Below are 18,877 nucleotides of genomic sequence, written 5' to 3'. Positions count from 1 at the left end.
ATGAAACTATTTTCTTATTGAGAAGCCCTCATGACACAAGCAGTTAAGCACTCAGCTGCTAACTGAAAGCTCTGCAATTTGAACCCACCCAGCAGCTCCAAGGAAGAAAGACCTGGAAATCTCCTTCTGTAAAGATTACAGCCAAGAAAACCCTATGGAACAGCTCTACAGTGTCATTTGGGGTCACCATGAGTCAAAATCAACTCAATGGTACCTAATAACATTTTCTTATCACTATCAAACTAAAGGCTCAGATTTTGCTATAAAACTTAACTTCTATTTTGTTTGTTTCATATATCAGGGTAAATGGTACAGTGAATCAACTGTTTAGTGATTTCATGAATTGATGAGATGGGGTTAGTCACTGGCCATTGTTACGTCTTCAGCTCTTGTTCATTTTCTTCTTCCCATCCTACTTATCAGCTTTCCAGTTTCCCTTCCCCAATGCCCTACTCCTGCCCTTCTTATAAGCAAATTTCCTGGAACCTGCTATCTTTAAAATACTCTTTGGAGCTGATTTCCCAGGGAAAAAGCTAAGCCAAGCTCAGTAGATATACAGAGGGGTAGCAGGAAATAAGGGAAACCAGTTGCCAACAAGTTGACTCTGACTCACCGCAACACTCATGTGTGTCAGAGTAGAACTGTGCTCCAAAGGATTTTCAATGGCTGATTTTTTGGCAGTGGATTACCAGGCCTTTCTTCCCAGAAGCCTCTGGGTAGACTCAACCACCTACCTTTTGGTTGGCAGCCAAGCACGTTAGCCATTTACACTGCCCAGGGATTCTGGGAGCATGGGGGAAAAAAAACCTGTTGCCCTTGAGTCCATTCCAACTCATAGAGACTCACAGGGCATCCGAAGCTGTAAATCTTTACAGGAGCTGACTGCCACATCTTTTTTCTGAGGAGCAGCTGGTAGGTTCAAACTGCCAACCTTTTAGGTTAACAGCCAAGCACTTAATCACTGCACCACCAGGGACTCCAGAAGCATGGGAGAAACACCTTAATTTCATGAGAAAAGATCCTGCAGTTATACTAAGCTGCACCAGTAGGGAAAACAAGGAATCACAACAGAGAAACGACTCTCAAACTGGGTTTTGGAGCAAGATATGAGCGAATATACTTGGGGTAAAGGTGCTCTGGTCAAATAAGTTTGTTAAACCCTGCACACTCTATGCCACCACCCCATCCCTGTCCCAAATGGCAATATATATTAACATATTAAAGGCCTTGAGAAGTCATGTAGTAAAGAAACCTCCTTTACATTAACTTAGGACCTCCCAGGCTTGCTTGATCATGGCACCCTTTTTTCCTCCAACAACACTTATTGTTATATTTCAGTTTGGGAAAACAAAGTTCAAATCATTCTTAAATCAATATAAAACTTAATATCTTCCCTTTATAGACTCAGGATCAGATCCTGAACTTCTGATAAAAAAAAAAAAATTCCAACCAATCCAACAATGTCGACCTGCAAAAGCCTTCTGAGGTAGAACCTGCCTGTGATCACCGACACATCAACTACAAAACCAAATTAGAGGCTTCTCACGAAAGTCAAGGAGAAGAGACTTACTTCTTCCTCCTATACATCTGCACACTAGGTGCACCATTCCATGAAACAAGAGTAAACACAGTGCAATGTAGGCTTGACAACTCTCCCTGTAGGCATTCTTACTTCACAGCATTGGGCCATCAAGCGTGCCATCTACTTTAATTTTGCATTTGGCCACCAAACAGCTCACTTCCATGGCCTCTCAAACAAACACATTCATGCCACATTGTCCTCTACCTCAACACCACCACTCTGGACCATTTTTATATACAGGTGCCACACTCATGATGTGGGTGAAGCAGCAGGTGACAATGGAATGGTGGCTTGTTGTTTAGGAAGACATAAGCATATTCTTCCTAGTAAACTTTGGGCAGAGAAGGAAAACTGAACGGACTCACCATTCACAACCAGAGATACCACGTGGCTCTGCTTCTCCTTTGAAATGGGATTGGTAAGAATGACAGTGTAATTCCCAGTATCTTTTTCACTCACTTCCATAATAGTCAGGACATGCCCCACTTTGATTGTATGATTAGACTCAAGGGGTCTTCCATTTTTATACCTATGAAAAAAAATTGGGGGAAATTGGTACAATCTAAAGATTTGCCTTCATGTGAAACAATGTTTTGCATTTATTCTCAATAGTCACCATTTTATTTCAGGGACTGGGTAACCAAGAAACTTCACAGGAACTCTGACATTTTCTCCCACTATGGCTTCCACCAAAGATTCCATGCCGCTACGAAAAGCAACAAAAGGTTTTTCTGTAAAAAAAATTAAAAAAAAATTATTCTCATAAATGCTGATTTATTGTCAATGGTTTTTGGTTTAGCTTTTCACTTCAACTGAAAAATCAAATACCTTGGTGTTCTGAGTTGTTGCAGTTCAGACATTCTGAATACACCCTCCTATAGGTCACATTCCAGCCTCTCCCAAAATCCAATCTTTGCATTTGCTTTTTCTGTCACCCTGAGGGTACCCCTGCAAGCCTACTTGTTGCTCAAATCTTGGATTAGTGCATTTGCTCCTCTGTGAAGCTTTCTGTAATTCCCCCAGGGACAGGAGGGGGACTTGTCCTCTGCACCCGTGATAACCTACACCTAAATCCCTCTAATGTGTTGGCATGCCCTGGGGCTCAGTCCTCAGATCTCTTATTTTTATCTACACCAACCTCTATCTCAGGCTCAAAGTACTATTTATATAAACCCTAAATCTATATCTCCGAGTTCTGGGTTTATATACTAAACATCTCCACTTGGATGTTTAATGGGTATCTCTGAATGAGCATATTCAATATTATTTCCCCTAATCTGACTCCTCTGTCAACTTCCCTATCTCAGTAAATAGCACCACCCAGTTGCTCATGCAAAAATCTCAAGAATCCTCTTCCATTCTTTTCTTTCTCTTAGACCCCACAGCCAATGAATCCATAAGCAGATTCTGTTGGATCTACCTTCAAAATATATCCAGATCAGATCACTTCTTATCACCTTTGCACCCAGTCATGGATTGAACTATGTCCCCCCCAAAATGTGTGTATCAGTTGGGCTGGGCCATGACTCCCAGTATTGTGTGACTTTCCTATATGTTGTAAATCCTGCCTCTATGATATTAATGACAGAGGATGGGCTGCAGTTGTGTCAGTGAGGCAGGACTCCACCTTCAAGACTGGGTTACGTCTTGAGGCAATCTCTTGAGATATAAAAGAAAAAAGAGAGCAGAGAGACGGGGGACCTCATACCACTTAGAAAGAAGCGCCAGGAGCAGAGTGTGCCATTTGGACCTGGGGTCCCTGAGCCTGAGAAGCTCCTTGATTAGGGGAAGATTAAAGACAAGGACCTTCCTCCAGAGTCAACAGAGAGAGAAAGCCTTCCCCGGGAGCTGACACCCAGAATTTGGGAGTTTAGCCTACTTTACTGTGAGGAAATAAACTTCTCTTTGTTAAAGCCATCTACCTGTGGTATTTCTGTTATAGCAGCACTAGATAACTAAGACACACCCTGTCCAAGTCATTTGCCATCCCTTGCCTGGATTATTGCAATTCACCTCCTAACTAATCTCCCTACTTCTGCCCTTTGTTCCCTAAAGTATATTTTACATACAACAGAGTAATCCTAGAAAAACATAAGCCAGAGCATGTCTTTTTCTGCTCAAAACCCTTCTATGCCTTCTCATACTAAAATCCAAAAGCCTTACCATGGCCTGGAAGTAGGATGCCATTTAATTACCATCTCAACTGAGATATTTACGAGAGGGAAAGAGAAAAAATGAGAAATGTAATTATTTTCTCACAGCCCCACGGCAAGTAATTGAATCCATGCTTATTCTAGCACATCTCCCAGACTTCCAAAAAAAAGATTTTAAAAGCCACTTTAGATACTAATACTTTCCTTATGAAATAATAATAATAGCAACAACAACTGCTACTATTTAGTGAACACTTAAATTATATTATCTCATTTCACCTTTAGAGTTGGGATTTGACCCCAAGTCTCTCAACTCCAAAGCTATGCTCTTGATCTCTAGGTCATCTAGCCTTTCTAGCAAGAGCTCAAGAATATCTGCTGAACAAACATAACAGAAATCACTATCTGATCTAAATTTATTTAAATCATCTCACTTTTCAAGGCATAGCATAATTCCAAAGGAGATCTTGGCTCACCATGGATCCTGACAAATGTGCTGTTCTTCTTGGTCATCCGCCCACTGGATGCAACACAGTTGTACCACCCTTGGTCACTTCGGGTTACACTATCTATAGTCAAGGTGCTCAAAAATTTCTTCATTTCACTCTCAGACTGGGTTTTTACGTCCTGGCTAATATGTTTCTTATGCTGATGCTGAAAAAAATAGTTTAATTTACTTCCAAACCCAAGCATAGCATTACCCAGTAGCTTCCTAGATACCAACAAAATCAAGTCTTGGGTCTACTCCAGAATTTTTAATGTTATGTAGGTAATAAATGTATTCGGTGTCAGGAGAAATAAATAGAACCAACTGAATCAGGATTTCAAAAAATCCCACATAGTGAGAATAAGACGAATATGAACTGTAGACACAAGCAAATATGACTACTGTTCAAGGAAAAGTGTGTTTCATCCCAACTCTTAAAAATAAATTCCCTTACAGGGAAAAATAGATCAAGAACTTTGAAGAATACAGGGATAACCTGAAAATACATAATCGCCTGGAGAAAACTATGTTGGTGGCCTCGTGACAGCAGAGTGGCACAGAGTTCTTGGCCTTGCATCCTATTTTTCCACAGGTGATGTATGTTCTGCAATTCCCTTAATGTTTTAAGGTCCTTACATGGGGATACTAGGAGTCAATATCGACTCAAAAGCACACAACAAGATGGCTGAAGAAGGTATAACTTACTGCACAAAGTAGCACACTGAGGTTTGAAATGGGCCCAAGACTTGGGATCACTACAGTTTTGTTTTTGCTCTCAATGATGTACACACTCCAGATATTTTATCTGAGGGCATCGGTGGTTCGGTGGTAGAATTCTTACCACCCATGTGGGATACCCAGGTTTGATTCCTAGCCAACGCACCTCATGCTCAGCTACCATCTATCTATCAGTGGTGGCTTGCATGTTGCTATAATGCTGAATAGGTTTCAGTGGAGCTTTCAGACTAAAGATGGACTAGGAAGAAAGGCCTGGCAATCTCCTTCTGAAAATCAGCCAGTGAAAGCCCAGTGGTCCAATCCTCTGACCAATCCTGAGAATGGCACAGGACTGGGCAGCATTTCTGTTCTGTTGTACATGGGGTCACCATGAGTCAAGGGCCAATTCAATAGCAGCTAACAATACCACATTTTGTCTGGCCAGAGTAACCCTTATCTCTCGCAAACAAACTGCTCTGGGGATTATTATCAAAGCATTTAGAGGTCTGGCTTTGAATTGTTAGTGTTACCTTCAAAGTGGTAGTGCAGTGGTTAAGCGCTCAGCTGCTAACTGAAAGGTTAGTGGTCCAAACCTACCAGTAGGTCAGCAGAAAAGTGTGCCAGTCTGCTTCCATAAAGATTTACAGCCTACAAAATCCTGTGGGGCAGTTCTAACCTGCCCTATAGGGTCACTATGAGTCAGAATTGACTAGATGGCAACGGGTATGGGTACCTTCGAAGAAGGATATTCCCAGTTGAACTTAACCGCCACATTTAGTTCAGTCCTTGCTGTACAATTTAGAACAAGCTTCTCTCCAACAGACATCTCAACTCCATGAGGAGGACTCAGAACCACATCATAAATCTTGTATCCTGGAACAAGTAAATTAGAAAAACAGAGAGTGAAAACAAATTTTTCAAAAATGATGCAACTATAAAATATGTCATATCATTTTTCCCTGAGGGCCTCAGCAATACCTGGGAACTCCCAAGAAAATCATCTACAGAGATTTACAAAACACTGACTTCGGGGCTCAAAGATGTTGTAACCCAGTGCATGGAAAAGCAGTAAAGTTTGAGTGGTCAATAGCTCTAGGCCAACGGGGCCAGCTTTAGTAAATAGTTGAACTTTTCATAAAACAGGTATAATTTTAAAAACGGGTGACAATTATTTTTTTCAAAAATGTGTTACTATAAAAGCATTCTTTAATCCTTGGTCTTGGCAAAAAAAGAGAAAAAACTCGACTACACATGGGTTTATTTGGTAGAGAAGAGTAGATGTAATGGATTCCCCAACACCATACCATGAATTACATTTTTCATTATCCCTTGTCCTTTACCAAACACCTTAGCCTCCAGGGTCTTAATATATGAAGCCATTCTTTATTGTCTAAAATTAATGATATAGAAAGGAAACTGTTCTCTTACCTAACACCACAATTATGTACATAATAGACTGGTAGCTTTCATCGTTAATTTTTGCTTCACAGAAGACCATGCCAGCATAGCTGATCATGTAGCTAGGGATACTAAAGCCTTTATTGCTGTCCCAGGAAATTCGGTTGCCATCAGGAGTAAACTTCTTTTCTGGATACCTCTGGGCAGTAAAAAGAAATAGCAAATATTGGTTATGTGTTTTCTAAAGATGATCACTAAAGAATTTGCCTTACTTTTAAGCATACCAATAGTTTTTCATTTTATTCTTTGTTACTTTGACCCTTCCTAAAGAATCTTTAAAACTCATTATTGATACTGTATAATAAACAGACTATCCATCTTGAATAAACAGACTATCCATCTTGATATTAGCTTAAAATTAGGAAAATTTAAGAGATGATGGAAGAAGTTTTAACTTACTGCACAAAGTGACACATTGAGGTTTGAAATGGACCCAAGACATGGAATCACCACAGTTCTGTTTTTGTTCTCAGAGATGTACACAACTCCATGCTCATCACTAACAGAAGCAATAAATGGAGATCTGTAATCTAGAAGAAAATTTAATACTATTAGCTAATTAATAGCATTTACTGGAAAAGCTGGTCATTTTTTAGATTCATAAACCCAAACCAGAGAGATGAATGATTGGGACTGACACCTCAGTAGGCACTCTCACAGGTTAGTCTGCTGATAGATATCTGGATCCAAGAATATGCTACAAAATATGCTATAGAAAAGAATAGGTAGATAGATAGGTGGGTGAGACGGTGGGTGGGTGGATGGGTGGGTGGGTGGATGGGTGGGTGGATGGGTGGGTGGGTGGATGGGTGGGTGGGTGGATGGATGGATGGATGGATGGATGGATGGATGGATGGATGCATGGATGCATGGATGCATGGATGCATGGATGCATGGATGGATGGGTAAGTACGTAGATAGATTGATGATAGGTTATAAATACATGTGTGTGTATAAAATTTTGAAAGGAAAACTCCCAGAATGACGTTAACTCCTTTCACAAGGATCATCAACAAGTAGAGAATATTTTATAGGTTTCAGATTTTACATCTTGATCATTATAATTTTTTGCAAAATAAAGGAGCATACTGACTTTAAAATTTGCAGTTAAATCTATACATATTTCCTAGTAATTTCTACTGATGTTTTAAAAAAAAATCATGTTCTCTCTCTCTCTTTAGGAAAATAATTTAAGTGCTATGAAAATAAATTAATGGATCCCAAAGGATCTTTAAAACAAACAGGAAACAAATTTCAGATTTTGAACTCAATTATTCAAGAGAGTTGTAGTATGTGGACATTTTAAGATTGTGATGACTATAAGATTCTTTGTAATATAATGCTTAATAGATAGTACATTTAGTTTAAGATTCAGGAGCCATTAATACCCTCAATAATAAAAATCTGAAAAGCCACCATGCAAATCACTGAGAAGAAAATCAAAGAAAATTTAACATCATTCAAACACGGTTCATGCAATGTTAATAATGTGCTGGAAAAGTACTCAGTTTCCCAGAGATAGAGATGATGTGCTCTGGAGTCATGCCAGAAATGTTAGAGAGACAGCAGTTCATATTGCTATACCAAATTCACCTGATGAAGCATTTTTATAATGCTTCATAATAGCTGGCCAAAGTGAAGAAAGGGTTAATTAAACCCAAGGGGACAGAGGTAGTTAATTCCCTTTAGCTGCAGAACTTTGATTTCCTTCCCAGCTGGAAAGCACAGAAAAGCAGCCAATCTAGCCCACCACATGCCACAGCCATTATCTTATGGGCCAGGCACTATTTCCTGGCTCCAGCCATGGCTGTAGGGAATGGGGTCAGAAGACTAAGGAAGTAAGGTGGGAACGAGAAGGGACACTAAAGAGTGTCTCACAGGGAATACTTCAATGTTGTCTTTGCCATTGTTACACTTCAAGATCAAAATCTTGGACAGCTCAACTTCTAGAATATTATGGCTTAGACAGGTGGCGGAATTTGATGGTATACCCAAAGACTGGTAGTGCACAAATAAACAGTGCTAGGGACAGCTACTTCTTAATATTCCTTACCTTTCACCCACATGTTATGAAAATATAACATAGCTTGCTTAGAGAACAAGCCTTTGGAAGCTAAATTAACCCTTTGACGTAAGACCAAAGCTATTCAGTAAATCAATTCTATTTCGGTATCCCAAAATAAGGAAATAAACAAAAGAAACCCAAACAACCACCCATCCTCTCAAAATAAAATATTTACTCTAACTCATAAAATGAATTTTCCCATGTCTCCAGGTTTCCTGACTTGGGGAGACGGAAGTAACAAAATATTATGGGAGAGGCTCATCTTGTAGTATTTCCAGACAGGCCAAAAGCAGGAAATCCTTGCAATCTTCTGAGAAAGCCTCATCTCCCAAGACTGCCAGATCAAAAGGAGCCAGAAATCCTGAAAGATCTGAGCCTTGTCTCTTTCAAATTCTGTAGAGGAGAAGAGGACAGCACGGAATTCTATCTTGGATTGTGCTTACCCTGGGCAAAAATAATTCTTAAACATTACACAACCCAAGAGAGAGTATAGTGCTTTGATGTGGCCTATACTTTTCCAAAGCATGGACTATATTGCACTATTAAAATGTAAGTGGGCACACGCAAGTGTATTTCCCAAAGTTCATGAAGTTCCCATTTTGTAAAAAAAGGTGCCTCGGGGGGGAGGAAAAAAAAAATCTAAGCAATCTTCACCTGCCTCAAATCCTCTGGGATGCACAGAGGTATAAAAATGTATAAATAAAAACTTTAAAAGCTCATCTTCATTGAAAAGAAAAATATTCAGTATATCCAAACAAAATACTATGCCATTCCTCCCAATTCTTACATTCCCCAAAGTTATATTATAGGTATGTCACTGGTTGAGTCAGGTTTTCACAGGAAAATTACACTAGTATAAGATTTTTAAAATACAAAAGAAAAGATAGTTCATAAACACTAAATATGTGTAATGTTGTGTTTTGCACTACATGGGTGTTAAATCAGTCTCTATGGTGTCAATCCAAAATTGCAAACCCTTAAACGGTCTGGTACATCATCCAAGATCTCAGACCACACATGCAAGGGAAACTCGAAAGGCCCTTCGAAGCAATGTCTTCATTTGCACAAGAGTATGAGATTTTTTAAAAATAAAATAGAAGTGGGAAAAGAGAAATTCCTATGAACAAAAAAAGCTTCAGAGACCTTGCCTGTTTTCCTGTGCGTTCTTGGGAAAATCTCCTATGCTGGTTAGATAACCTATCTCTGCAGAAACCTTACCATAATTCACCCCTCAGTCTTTCTTTTCAAGGATTTCAGGTTTGTTTGTTTTTTCCCCCTCAAACATCAGAAAGCTTTACATGCATCTCCATAGCCAATTCTGAATACAGATTTACTTAGAAACAAAGATCAGAACCCACCTAATTGGGCAAAAAAAAGATGTACTCAGAGCCCAAGCTCCAGAAGAAATTAATGCATCTCCTTTCTCAGAGGAAGCCTTGGGAGAAAAGAATTTTGTATTTTCCGGTTGGCAAAGAGCCTTTTGAGAGAGCCTTTTGTTGTACTCGATTCCTCTTTACGTCTATTGTGTTTTATAACTGGTAAATCAACGTGGGAAATGAATTATATTTAACCACTCACCTTGGACGTAGACATAAATGACTGTAGCCATGTCAGTGTCCCGGTAGAAGCACTTGTAGGCTCCAGTATCATTTCCGATCACTTTAGGAATTGTGAGCGTCTTACAGAAAAAGCCGTCATCGCACTCCGTCACCTCCACCCTTTCCTCAGACTCACTCTGATTATTGGGCCAGGCCCAATTCACATCCCTCTGTCCCCTGAAAAATTAATTCCAGGGAGATACTAATGTGAAACTCCACTGAGATGGTTTCTAAGGAACCAAAGGTAAAAGGTTTGGTTACCAAACTATTAAATAAATTCCTCAGCAGACAGATATAAAGCCTCCTATCAAAGATGACAGGTTGAATTGGCATATGACAAAAAGCCATCGGCTCAGCTCCAGAAATCACTTGTAGAGTGATTCCTGAGTTTCCTATTCATTCACTCATTCATTCAACATGTATTTATTGAGTATGTACTATGTGTCAGGCACTGCTAAGAACCAGGGATACAGCACTGAACAAATCAGACAAAACTGATGCCTTTTATGGAACCTCAGTTCAGTTGGAGGAGACAAAAAATTAAAAAAAAAAAAAAAGAAGAAGAAGAAGTAAAATTTACTGTATAAAAGGTAGAAATAAGGACTATGGAGAAAAATACAGAAGTGATGATGAAACAGACGAAGTTCTGTGGGGAGGGGACTTGATAACGCCGGCCTTGTGACTATCAGGAGGAACAGTACCCCTGGCAGTGTTATCGTTAGTTGCTGTTGAGTCAGCTCCAACTCATAGCAACCCCGTGTACAACAGAACAAAACGTTGTTCGATCTGCGCCATCTTCACAATATGTTTGAGCCCATTGTTGCAGCCACTGTGTCACTCCATCTCGTTGAAGGTCTTCCTGTTTCTCACTAACCCTCTACTTCACTAAGCATGATGTCCAGGCAGAGGAAATAGCACACGTACAGGCCCTAAGGAAGGAGCATATCTGGAATATTAGGGAAACAGCAACAAAGCCAGCAGAGACATGTCAGAGTGAGCAAAGGAGAGTAAGACGTGAGGGCAGGGAGGAAGATGGTGTGATGGGAGGACCACATGAAAACACAGATGACTATTATTACATTTCCCTACAAGGCCCCAAGAGAGATAGTCAGCACCAAGAAGAATGTAATATTATTGACCTTTCCCTCAAAGAACTTGAAATTTTCACGAAATTGCAGCTACATCAATGAAGCTACTTCTCACACACTCAAAGGAACCAGTTACCCTCCAGTTGGTTCTAACTCATGGCCATCCCCATGTGTATCAGAGTAGAACTGTGCTCCGTAGGGTTTTCAATGGCTAATTTTTTGGAAGTAGATTGCCAGGTCCTCCTTCCGAAGTGCCTCTGGGTGGGCTTGAACCTCCAATTTTTCAGTTACCAGCCAAGTATTTAACTGTTTCTACCACGAGGGGTAGCTCCAACACACTCCATGGCTTTTTTAGAACCTAAGAAATGTCTATGCAGAACTTAAAGAAAAAGGATGGCTCTTTGGGGATTTTAAATAACCTTTGTTTTTGAGGGTGGGTAAGGGAAAAGCTACAGAGAAATGTATTTGTCTTGAACCAGCAAAGCTAGGGAAGCAACACCTGGTACTGTGTTTGTTCCCAGGGCTTGGATGTTGGGATCAAGGACTTGATAAGGGGACTACAGTATCCTTTACACTTTGCAATCTAAAATAGATCTTTGTATCTTTGTGTTGAACACTTGCTATTCATCAAGTAGGAAGCAATTACAATAAGCTGCCCAAGGTTCTTTCTGGATCCCTAGTAGTCTTCTCAAAGGGCAATATCATCTCCACCCACTGTGGCCTCTGCCAAAAACACAGCGCTCCTGAGAAGCATTTGGGTCTTTCATGCATAATGGCAAGATTAAGTCTCAAGGTCTTCCATCTTTCCTCCTGGGCAGGGGGTGGAAAGCAAAACTTAAAAGCCACTTCTAGTGAACTAGATTTGTTTCCCCACTTCACAAAAATCGGTAGCATTACTTCTTATTAGCAAGTACAACAAGAGGCATTCCAAGACATATCGAGCCAGAGCATGAAGTCCATTACCCCTGCAGAGCACACACTTAATAATGTTAATGACTGAATAATAAAATTTCAACTACAGTCAGAGTTTTATCATGAAACAAAGTTCTTGGAAAGGACTAAAAAGATGTCCAAGAGCCATTCTGAGTATCATAAATGTGGCCCAAAACTTTTTCAACTCTATCGTTTAAGGGTATATCCTCAAGTTCATTTACTAATTTAATATTTATTGAGTGTCTTTGTGCATGTGCGTGTCTCTGTGTGTATGTGCATGTTCAAGCACACCCGTGTGTGAGTGTGTGTGTGTGTGTGTGTTGGCAAAGGGCAGTAAGAGAAAAATACCAGAAAAATCACACAGAATTTCTAGAAGACATTTCTAATCTTTTCATTATTACTTCAATTCGTAGAAACTTCACTAATTATGAACAATTACTACAACTATATTATAGTTCTGCTGTAATGGAAATTCTTTTTCTCTTGATAAACACTGAGTTGTTTAGCACAGGAAATCTGAATCTAAAATGAACCCTTACCTGCAAGTAATTTGAAGAGTTGTATTAGCCATAATTGTAAGTATGTCTTTTTGTATGCTGAGCCTGGGTGGATCAGGAGAAATACTAGGCAAACCTGGAAACAAATAAATGAATGCAGTTGCCACTGAGTTAGGCCCAATAGGAAACACCTTCCATAAACAATACACACTCTATACTTTCAGAAGGCCTTTTCGGCAATTCATTGTGTATAACTGTGAATTTACTTTTCACCATTCCCAGTAAAAGTTCACGAGCTGTGTCATAACAGGAAGAATGGGCAGATGGTCATAAACCAGCACAACAGTTCTGCAATTCATGGAGCTAGGGTGGGGTTCCTGTTTTCCTGCATTGCCAACTTCAAGGTCTTACAAAACGATATGGACACTGAAACCAAATGAACCTTCATCTGGTGATCTCACTCCCTTGGGAGAGGACCCACTGACATTTCTTATAAAACATAGGATGCACACAAATTGACTAAAATGCTGATTAATGAATACTACTTACAGAGATTTCTATATAGTTCATCCATCTACCTTCACGGGAGGAGGGAGGAGGACTGTCTATGACCCTGTCTCATTCTTCTTTACCAATTTTCTATTGCACGTCCCCTGGTAACTGAACTGCTGAAGTTAAAATTATGGCACACAAAGGCTGTGTATTCAAACTGGGTGAGAGAAATTGAGGAAGAAAGAACATTTTCCAATTTCATACAATACGCATGTTAATATACATTTTTTCCTGAGGGAATGGGACCAAAAAAAGTGTAATGTTAATGAATTACAATTGAGGAATGCTCAGTTCCTCAACTTACTGATCAAAGGTCTTAGCTCATCCTGATACCAAGCTTGGGACACAAGAAACCTGTCTTTACCTAAAGATTTAAGAACTAGAAGAACAAAATACAAACACATATATATGAATGTGGGACTGATATCCCACTGTGGGTCACTCTACATCATAAAAACTTAGTTCTCTGTCAACTAAATGTGAAGAGCTACCAGGCGTTGAAAAAGCATCAGAGGAAAAAAAACTGCCCACCAGGGTAGGGATTAACTGATACTAAGAAACCAGGTGCTGCCAAGTCGACTCCATCTCACGGCAACCCCATGTGTGTCAGAGTAGAACTGTGCTCCACAGAGTTTTCAATGGCTGATTTTTTGGGAAGTGGATCACCAGGCCTTTCTTCTAAGGCACCTCTGGGTGGACTCCAGCCGTCAACTTTATGGTGAGCATCTGAGAGCCTTAACCATTTACATATCAGGATCCACAAAACAGCAGCTTAAAAAGTGATCAATGCTGGGAAGCACCCAAACTTAGTGTGATCCCTAACTCACATCAGCTAAGAACAAATGACTCTCTGGACCTAAACTAGCATTGATCTTGCTGGGGAAATAAAGAGTATGAGCAAATATGGGCAAGTAAGAGAGAGTATGAGTAAAGAGAGTATAAGCAAATATCCAGTGCATCCAATCTGTGGACTCCAAAGTGAATAACTACAGGCAAAATGAACAAACTGATCACCCATGTTCTCACACACCCACATAGTTACTCATCAATAACACAGTAAAAAAAAATGGAAATTAATTACATCAATAAGCCTCAGAAACTGTCACTGGTACTGACATGCTGTGTTTGAGGCAGTGGTTCTTAAATCCTAGGATGTGTCAGGCTATCCTTAGGCCTGTGAAAATGCATTTTAGCAAGGATTTCAGGTGACTCTGACATAGATGGTCTAAGGGCCACTCTTGGACAGCTATTGGTCTGGTTTGTCATATTCAGTTAATTAGCTAGCACACCATGTTTCAATATGAAGAAATTAACTGCCCCCAAAGAATGCAAGCAATAAAGCAAAATGTGGAAAAGTAAAAGAAATGCCTTTCAATAATGGAGTCGCACTTTGCCTAAGAAAAGGAGAATGAAAATTCACTTGTGTGAGCATAGATTTCAGACTTCACTGGGAAACAGCAGGTTGAAAAACACGTTGAAAGCAGAAACTTACTACAACTCACACAATGATCCAAATGAGAAATAAGTCATTATTTGGGCACATTCACGTGAGAGCAAAATGGTAGTAAATGACTAGGCTTAAAATAAGCTATGCTTCCACCATCACCAAAATAAAAGATTCTTTAAGATCTCTCCAAATTATTGCCACAAATCATTCCACACTCTAGACACACTTTGCTATGTAAAAATTAAACATAAAAAAGATGTGTTCCCCATTCATAGGAAGCCAAGACAACACAATACTGTTCTACAGACAAATCTACGACAAAAATCTATTCAACAAGCTATCAATAATGATAACTTCAAATTCATCATCTTTCGGCCAAGGCTCAATTTTTTTTTCCTCCGTTAAGCTTCATACATTTTTATTGGCAAATTTGAGCTCTACTCTTCAGAAAGTTCTGAAGAAATGACTATAAAAGATACATATCCTTCTACTCCATAACAAGGCCTGCTATGTTCAAGTTCCATAACCAATATTAATTAGTTTGTGCACTATTACCCCTTCCAGCTCAAACACAGGAAGGAAAAACAACAGTGTCTCTGTCTCTAGAATTGGATGGCACCAATTATAGCTCAATCCAATTAATTAAGCCACATACTCCAAAAGGGCAACCTCACCATTATTCAGGGCAACTCTATTACCATTACTACCGCTGCGCTATGAAACACCCCAGGCTTAAAAGCGACTCACTTCTTTGTGGGATACAGAACAACCACATGTTCCAGACATTCATTCTCTGCCCATGAAGGGAGAGAGAGGGCCCTTGTCAGGGTCGAATGAGTGTCCAGGGTGGAGCAGGGCCTGGTGAACCAAGTCTTTATTCAGAAAATTCAATAACTCTAGACAGATGATCTTGCTACTGTAAGTGAGTAGAAAAGTCTTAAGACACGTGATTCTTTTCTTTCAAAATAATAAAAAATAATTTTCCTAAACATTTGACTTTTTTCCCCCTCCAACCTCACGTAATCTGGAAATCAGTAAATTATGGCTACGGAGAAGGAATGTTATCTGGGAAACGTTAAAAAAAAAAAAAAAGTTATGGCACTAAGAGAGTTTGTGTTCCTAATCTTAAAGGAGACCGCAATGTTAGGTGGCAAGGGAAGTCGCAAGTGGCGCTAAAACTGGGTATGAAGTCCGGCAGACCCGGTCTTCAGGGCGAACTTCTGACTATGCGCTTACCGCAAGGACAAAGCCGCTTTAAAAAACGTTAACACTGTTTTACCTTGAAAGGTGACTGTCACTTAGAGACATTCGGAAAACCTGTCACAGCCCCAGGGCCAAGTCCCAATTTCCCCTACCTTCTCTGTTTTTTCTCTGTGAGGAAAGAGGCGCCCTGCACCAAGGAAAGGAAAAAAAAAAAAAAAAAGGTTCCCTGTCACTGGATGCCATCTCTTTGTGGTTGTGCTTGTCAGTTCAGACCAAGAGGGAACGCTGGCCGGGGTCCCCGCTCCACTCTAGCGGAAGTAGAGCTGAGTGCACTGGACGCCCTGGGATACCAGGCTTACGCTCCTTGCAGGGCTTCATTCCCAGCGGAGGAGCTGCCTGTCTGCACCCGGACTAAAATAGTGCGCCCAGCCCTTAAGACTTTTCACCGCCTGTTCCCCGCCTGCGGGGCACCTCCTGCACGCCTGCCCTGGGCGCCTTCCTATCCCCGCCTCCGGGAGCCCGAGCGTGCGTCGGCTGGCTCGCAGGACACTCTCCAGTCGAGGCGCCTGTCAGAGACCAGAGCCGTAGAAAAGGCATCGTGTTAGAACTCAGTAGACCACCGACTCGCTGGGAGGTCAGTCTCCGAGCCTCAATTTCCCCAATGGTTAATTAAACAGCACTAAGCGTCAAGTCCTTTCCAACTCTCCAGCTCTAAGATTCGAAGTTATATCGGGCCGCCATGTCCTCCACAATCTGGATCTCTCCGTGCGCACCCAACCTGTCCGCCTCCCTCCCAAGGAGTGGACTTCTTACCCCCGGAGGCAGCCCGGCTCTCCATGCACAGCCACAGAGCGATGGCTAGGAGCGCCTTGCTTTCCATCCTGCACTTCACGCCGGGCGCAGTGCCCAAAACTCAGACGCGCGTTCCCGGAGGGCTTGCCTGGCGAAGAAGGCGTGAAGGCGAGACGCGTGTCTCAGCGCAGCAACCCGGAGCGCGCAGGGCGAGGGTGCCCCGGCCCGGCAGTTGCTGGAGAGGCGTCTGCGGGCGCTTGTCTGAGAGGAGATCTCGGCTGAGGGACCGGCTCTGGGCCTTCTACAGGGAGCAAATGATGCCCGGGGCAGAGGAAAGGCAGCGTCAGCACACCTCCTCTCTCCCGGGGTCCCCGGACTCACTGCCGAGTAGGAACCAGGCAGACACTCTAGAGCGCTGAGGCGGGGCGAGGTGAGGCGGGGCTGCGGGCGGGACTCCCCTGGGCCACAGGTCCCGCCCCTCACCCGGCCGAACTGGGTGTTCCCGGGACTCCGGGGCCTGGATCCCGCTCCTACAACATGCACTACATCTCCTCACCTCTACACCTGCCCGGGATGCGCCCGGCCCCGAGTCGGCCCGGGTGCAGCGCTCCGGGCGCAACAACTTAGTTTCTGGTGGAAATAAAATGTAGCCGGTAAAGGGCTCTGAACCATTCCAAGGTTCAGTCGGCTGCCGGTCCCCGAGATACGAGAAATATCACCGGAAATGCAGCAAGGGATGCGCCGCGTCTAAACTGTATGCGGGATTAGGTTGGAGGAGCAACCAGGGAGAAGCAGATACTGAGCCGAGACGTCTGCGGGGTCGCAAACCCGCAGTGAACGTAGACACTACGAGTGTTTTGTTTGGCCAGCACAGTTGTACTTTGAAAATCTGACTCTGAATGTCTCAGTCTGAAAATACAGTTCCCCAGTTCCCGAAAGTTCACGCGGCTTCAAATATTTTGAACTTATCTGCTTAGCCCCAGAAGGCTTTCAAATTTGCGACTTCTGCCTAGCTCCTAGCCAAAAGCTTAAAGCAGGGCTTCAGGGAGCTGAAGGTATCCCGGGCTCTTGCGTACCCGCTGCGTGAGTGGCCTCCGTCCCTGGCATGAGACTCTCAAGAAAGGCCTTTTGTGTCCGGTGTTACTGGACAAGGAGCACCCAGCCTGACTCTACTTGGACTCTTAGCCAGCAGTGGCTTCACTAAAGGGGTGCAGGGGTTGCGGACCGCACCAGGTGACACTGTCAGAGGCGGTGGCACCAACCTCCCCCGGAGCCGGCCGTGGGCGCGTGGGCCTCCCCCGCGCCGAGCGGCGCCGCGGAACACGCACACAGTCGCGCGCACACATACACCTCCTCTATAAAAAAAGTTTGTTTTTTTTTTTTTAGAGGAGCTCGGAAAACCCGGGCACAGCCCAAGAGCTGTAAGACTCCCAACTACATTCCAAAAAGCCCGGTCCTCTGGAGCCCTGGACTGAGCAGTTCATCTTGGAGAACTGCTTCCCTCTCTCCCTCATGGCAGGGGAGGGGGCACATGTCCTGGGGCCTTCCAGCCGGTAGAAACCCTCCAAGACAGCAGAGTTTGATTTAAAATTTTTTAAAACCTTCCCAAGTGGGGAAAACTAATCAGACTTAAAAACACCAAAAACGTCGCCAGTACCAACCTGGATGGTGAGGAGCAGAGAGGACATACGACATATAACATAAGAGCAGAAACCACTCGGTCAATTGCGCGGCTCGCTCTGCCTCGCTTTCCAAACCTAATCCACTAATGTATCTCACGTAAAGTTTAACGTTAAAATGAACGTGATTTTGATGTAGTTCTTAAATATTTTTACTTCGAATTCTATTGTTTCCTTACTGAATTTTCACTTGAACCAAGTGAAATGTAAATACATTTAGGCTGTGCGTATGATAGAAAACTGTAATTTAAAGGTGTTAAAGGTGTCATTTTAATTTTCCTACTTGTTTATATCACTACTATTGCCATTACATTCAGTGATATATGGGAATTACGATTTATGAATAGTATTAGTAGAACTGCCCCACACAACTTCCAGTGAGCAGCTGGTGGATTCAAACTGCCACCTTTTGATTTGCAGCCAAAGCTTAACCACTGTGCCATCAAGGCCCCATAACATTACTAAGAATTCTGTATGGTCTGGTACTGGAGGAGGTCCACGGGGTGGGGCAGCACCATGAGTTACCACACTGAGTAACACCAACCCTAGTGATACCACTGTTAGCCAGGCCCCTTTTCAGAGTCTGAAGTTCCTGCCCAGACAACCTGAGGCTGAGCAATGAAGCA

The 18,877-nt window shown here is 42.2% G+C and overlaps 1 protein-coding gene across 1 annotated transcript in view; it reads right to left on the bottom strand.

The window, feature by feature from the left end:
* The window catches only part of KDR (kinase insert domain receptor), a 50,701-nt gene extending 34,026 nt beyond the window's left edge, over positions 1-16,675 (bottom strand). Inside the window, exons 1-9 of the mRNA XM_064285790.1 lie at positions 16,594-16,675; positions 12,621-12,714; positions 10,041-10,237; positions 6,797-6,927; positions 6,368-6,536; positions 5,673-5,812; positions 4,212-4,389; positions 2,199-2,313; positions 1,948-2,111 (exon numbers count right to left, since the gene is read on the bottom strand). Coding sequence (XP_064141860.1) covers positions 1,948-2,111; positions 2,199-2,313; positions 4,212-4,389; positions 5,673-5,812; positions 6,368-6,536; positions 6,797-6,927; positions 10,041-10,237; positions 12,621-12,714; positions 16,594-16,660 — 1,255 coding nt within the window. The 5' untranslated portion in view covers positions 16,661-16,675. The remainder of the gene's footprint in view (positions 1-1,947; positions 2,112-2,198; positions 2,314-4,211; positions 4,390-5,672; positions 5,813-6,367; positions 6,537-6,796; positions 6,928-10,040; positions 10,238-12,620; positions 12,715-16,593) is intronic.
* Between the last annotated feature and the right edge of the window lie 2,202 nt (positions 16,676-18,877).

Source organism: Loxodonta africana, chromosome 5 (assembly GCF_030014295.1).
Source record: "Loxodonta africana isolate mLoxAfr1 chromosome 5, mLoxAfr1.hap2, whole genome shotgun sequence".
NCBI lineage: Eukaryota > Metazoa > Chordata > Mammalia > Proboscidea > Elephantidae > Loxodonta > Loxodonta africana.
This window is presented reverse-complemented; position numbering and strand designations above follow the sequence as displayed.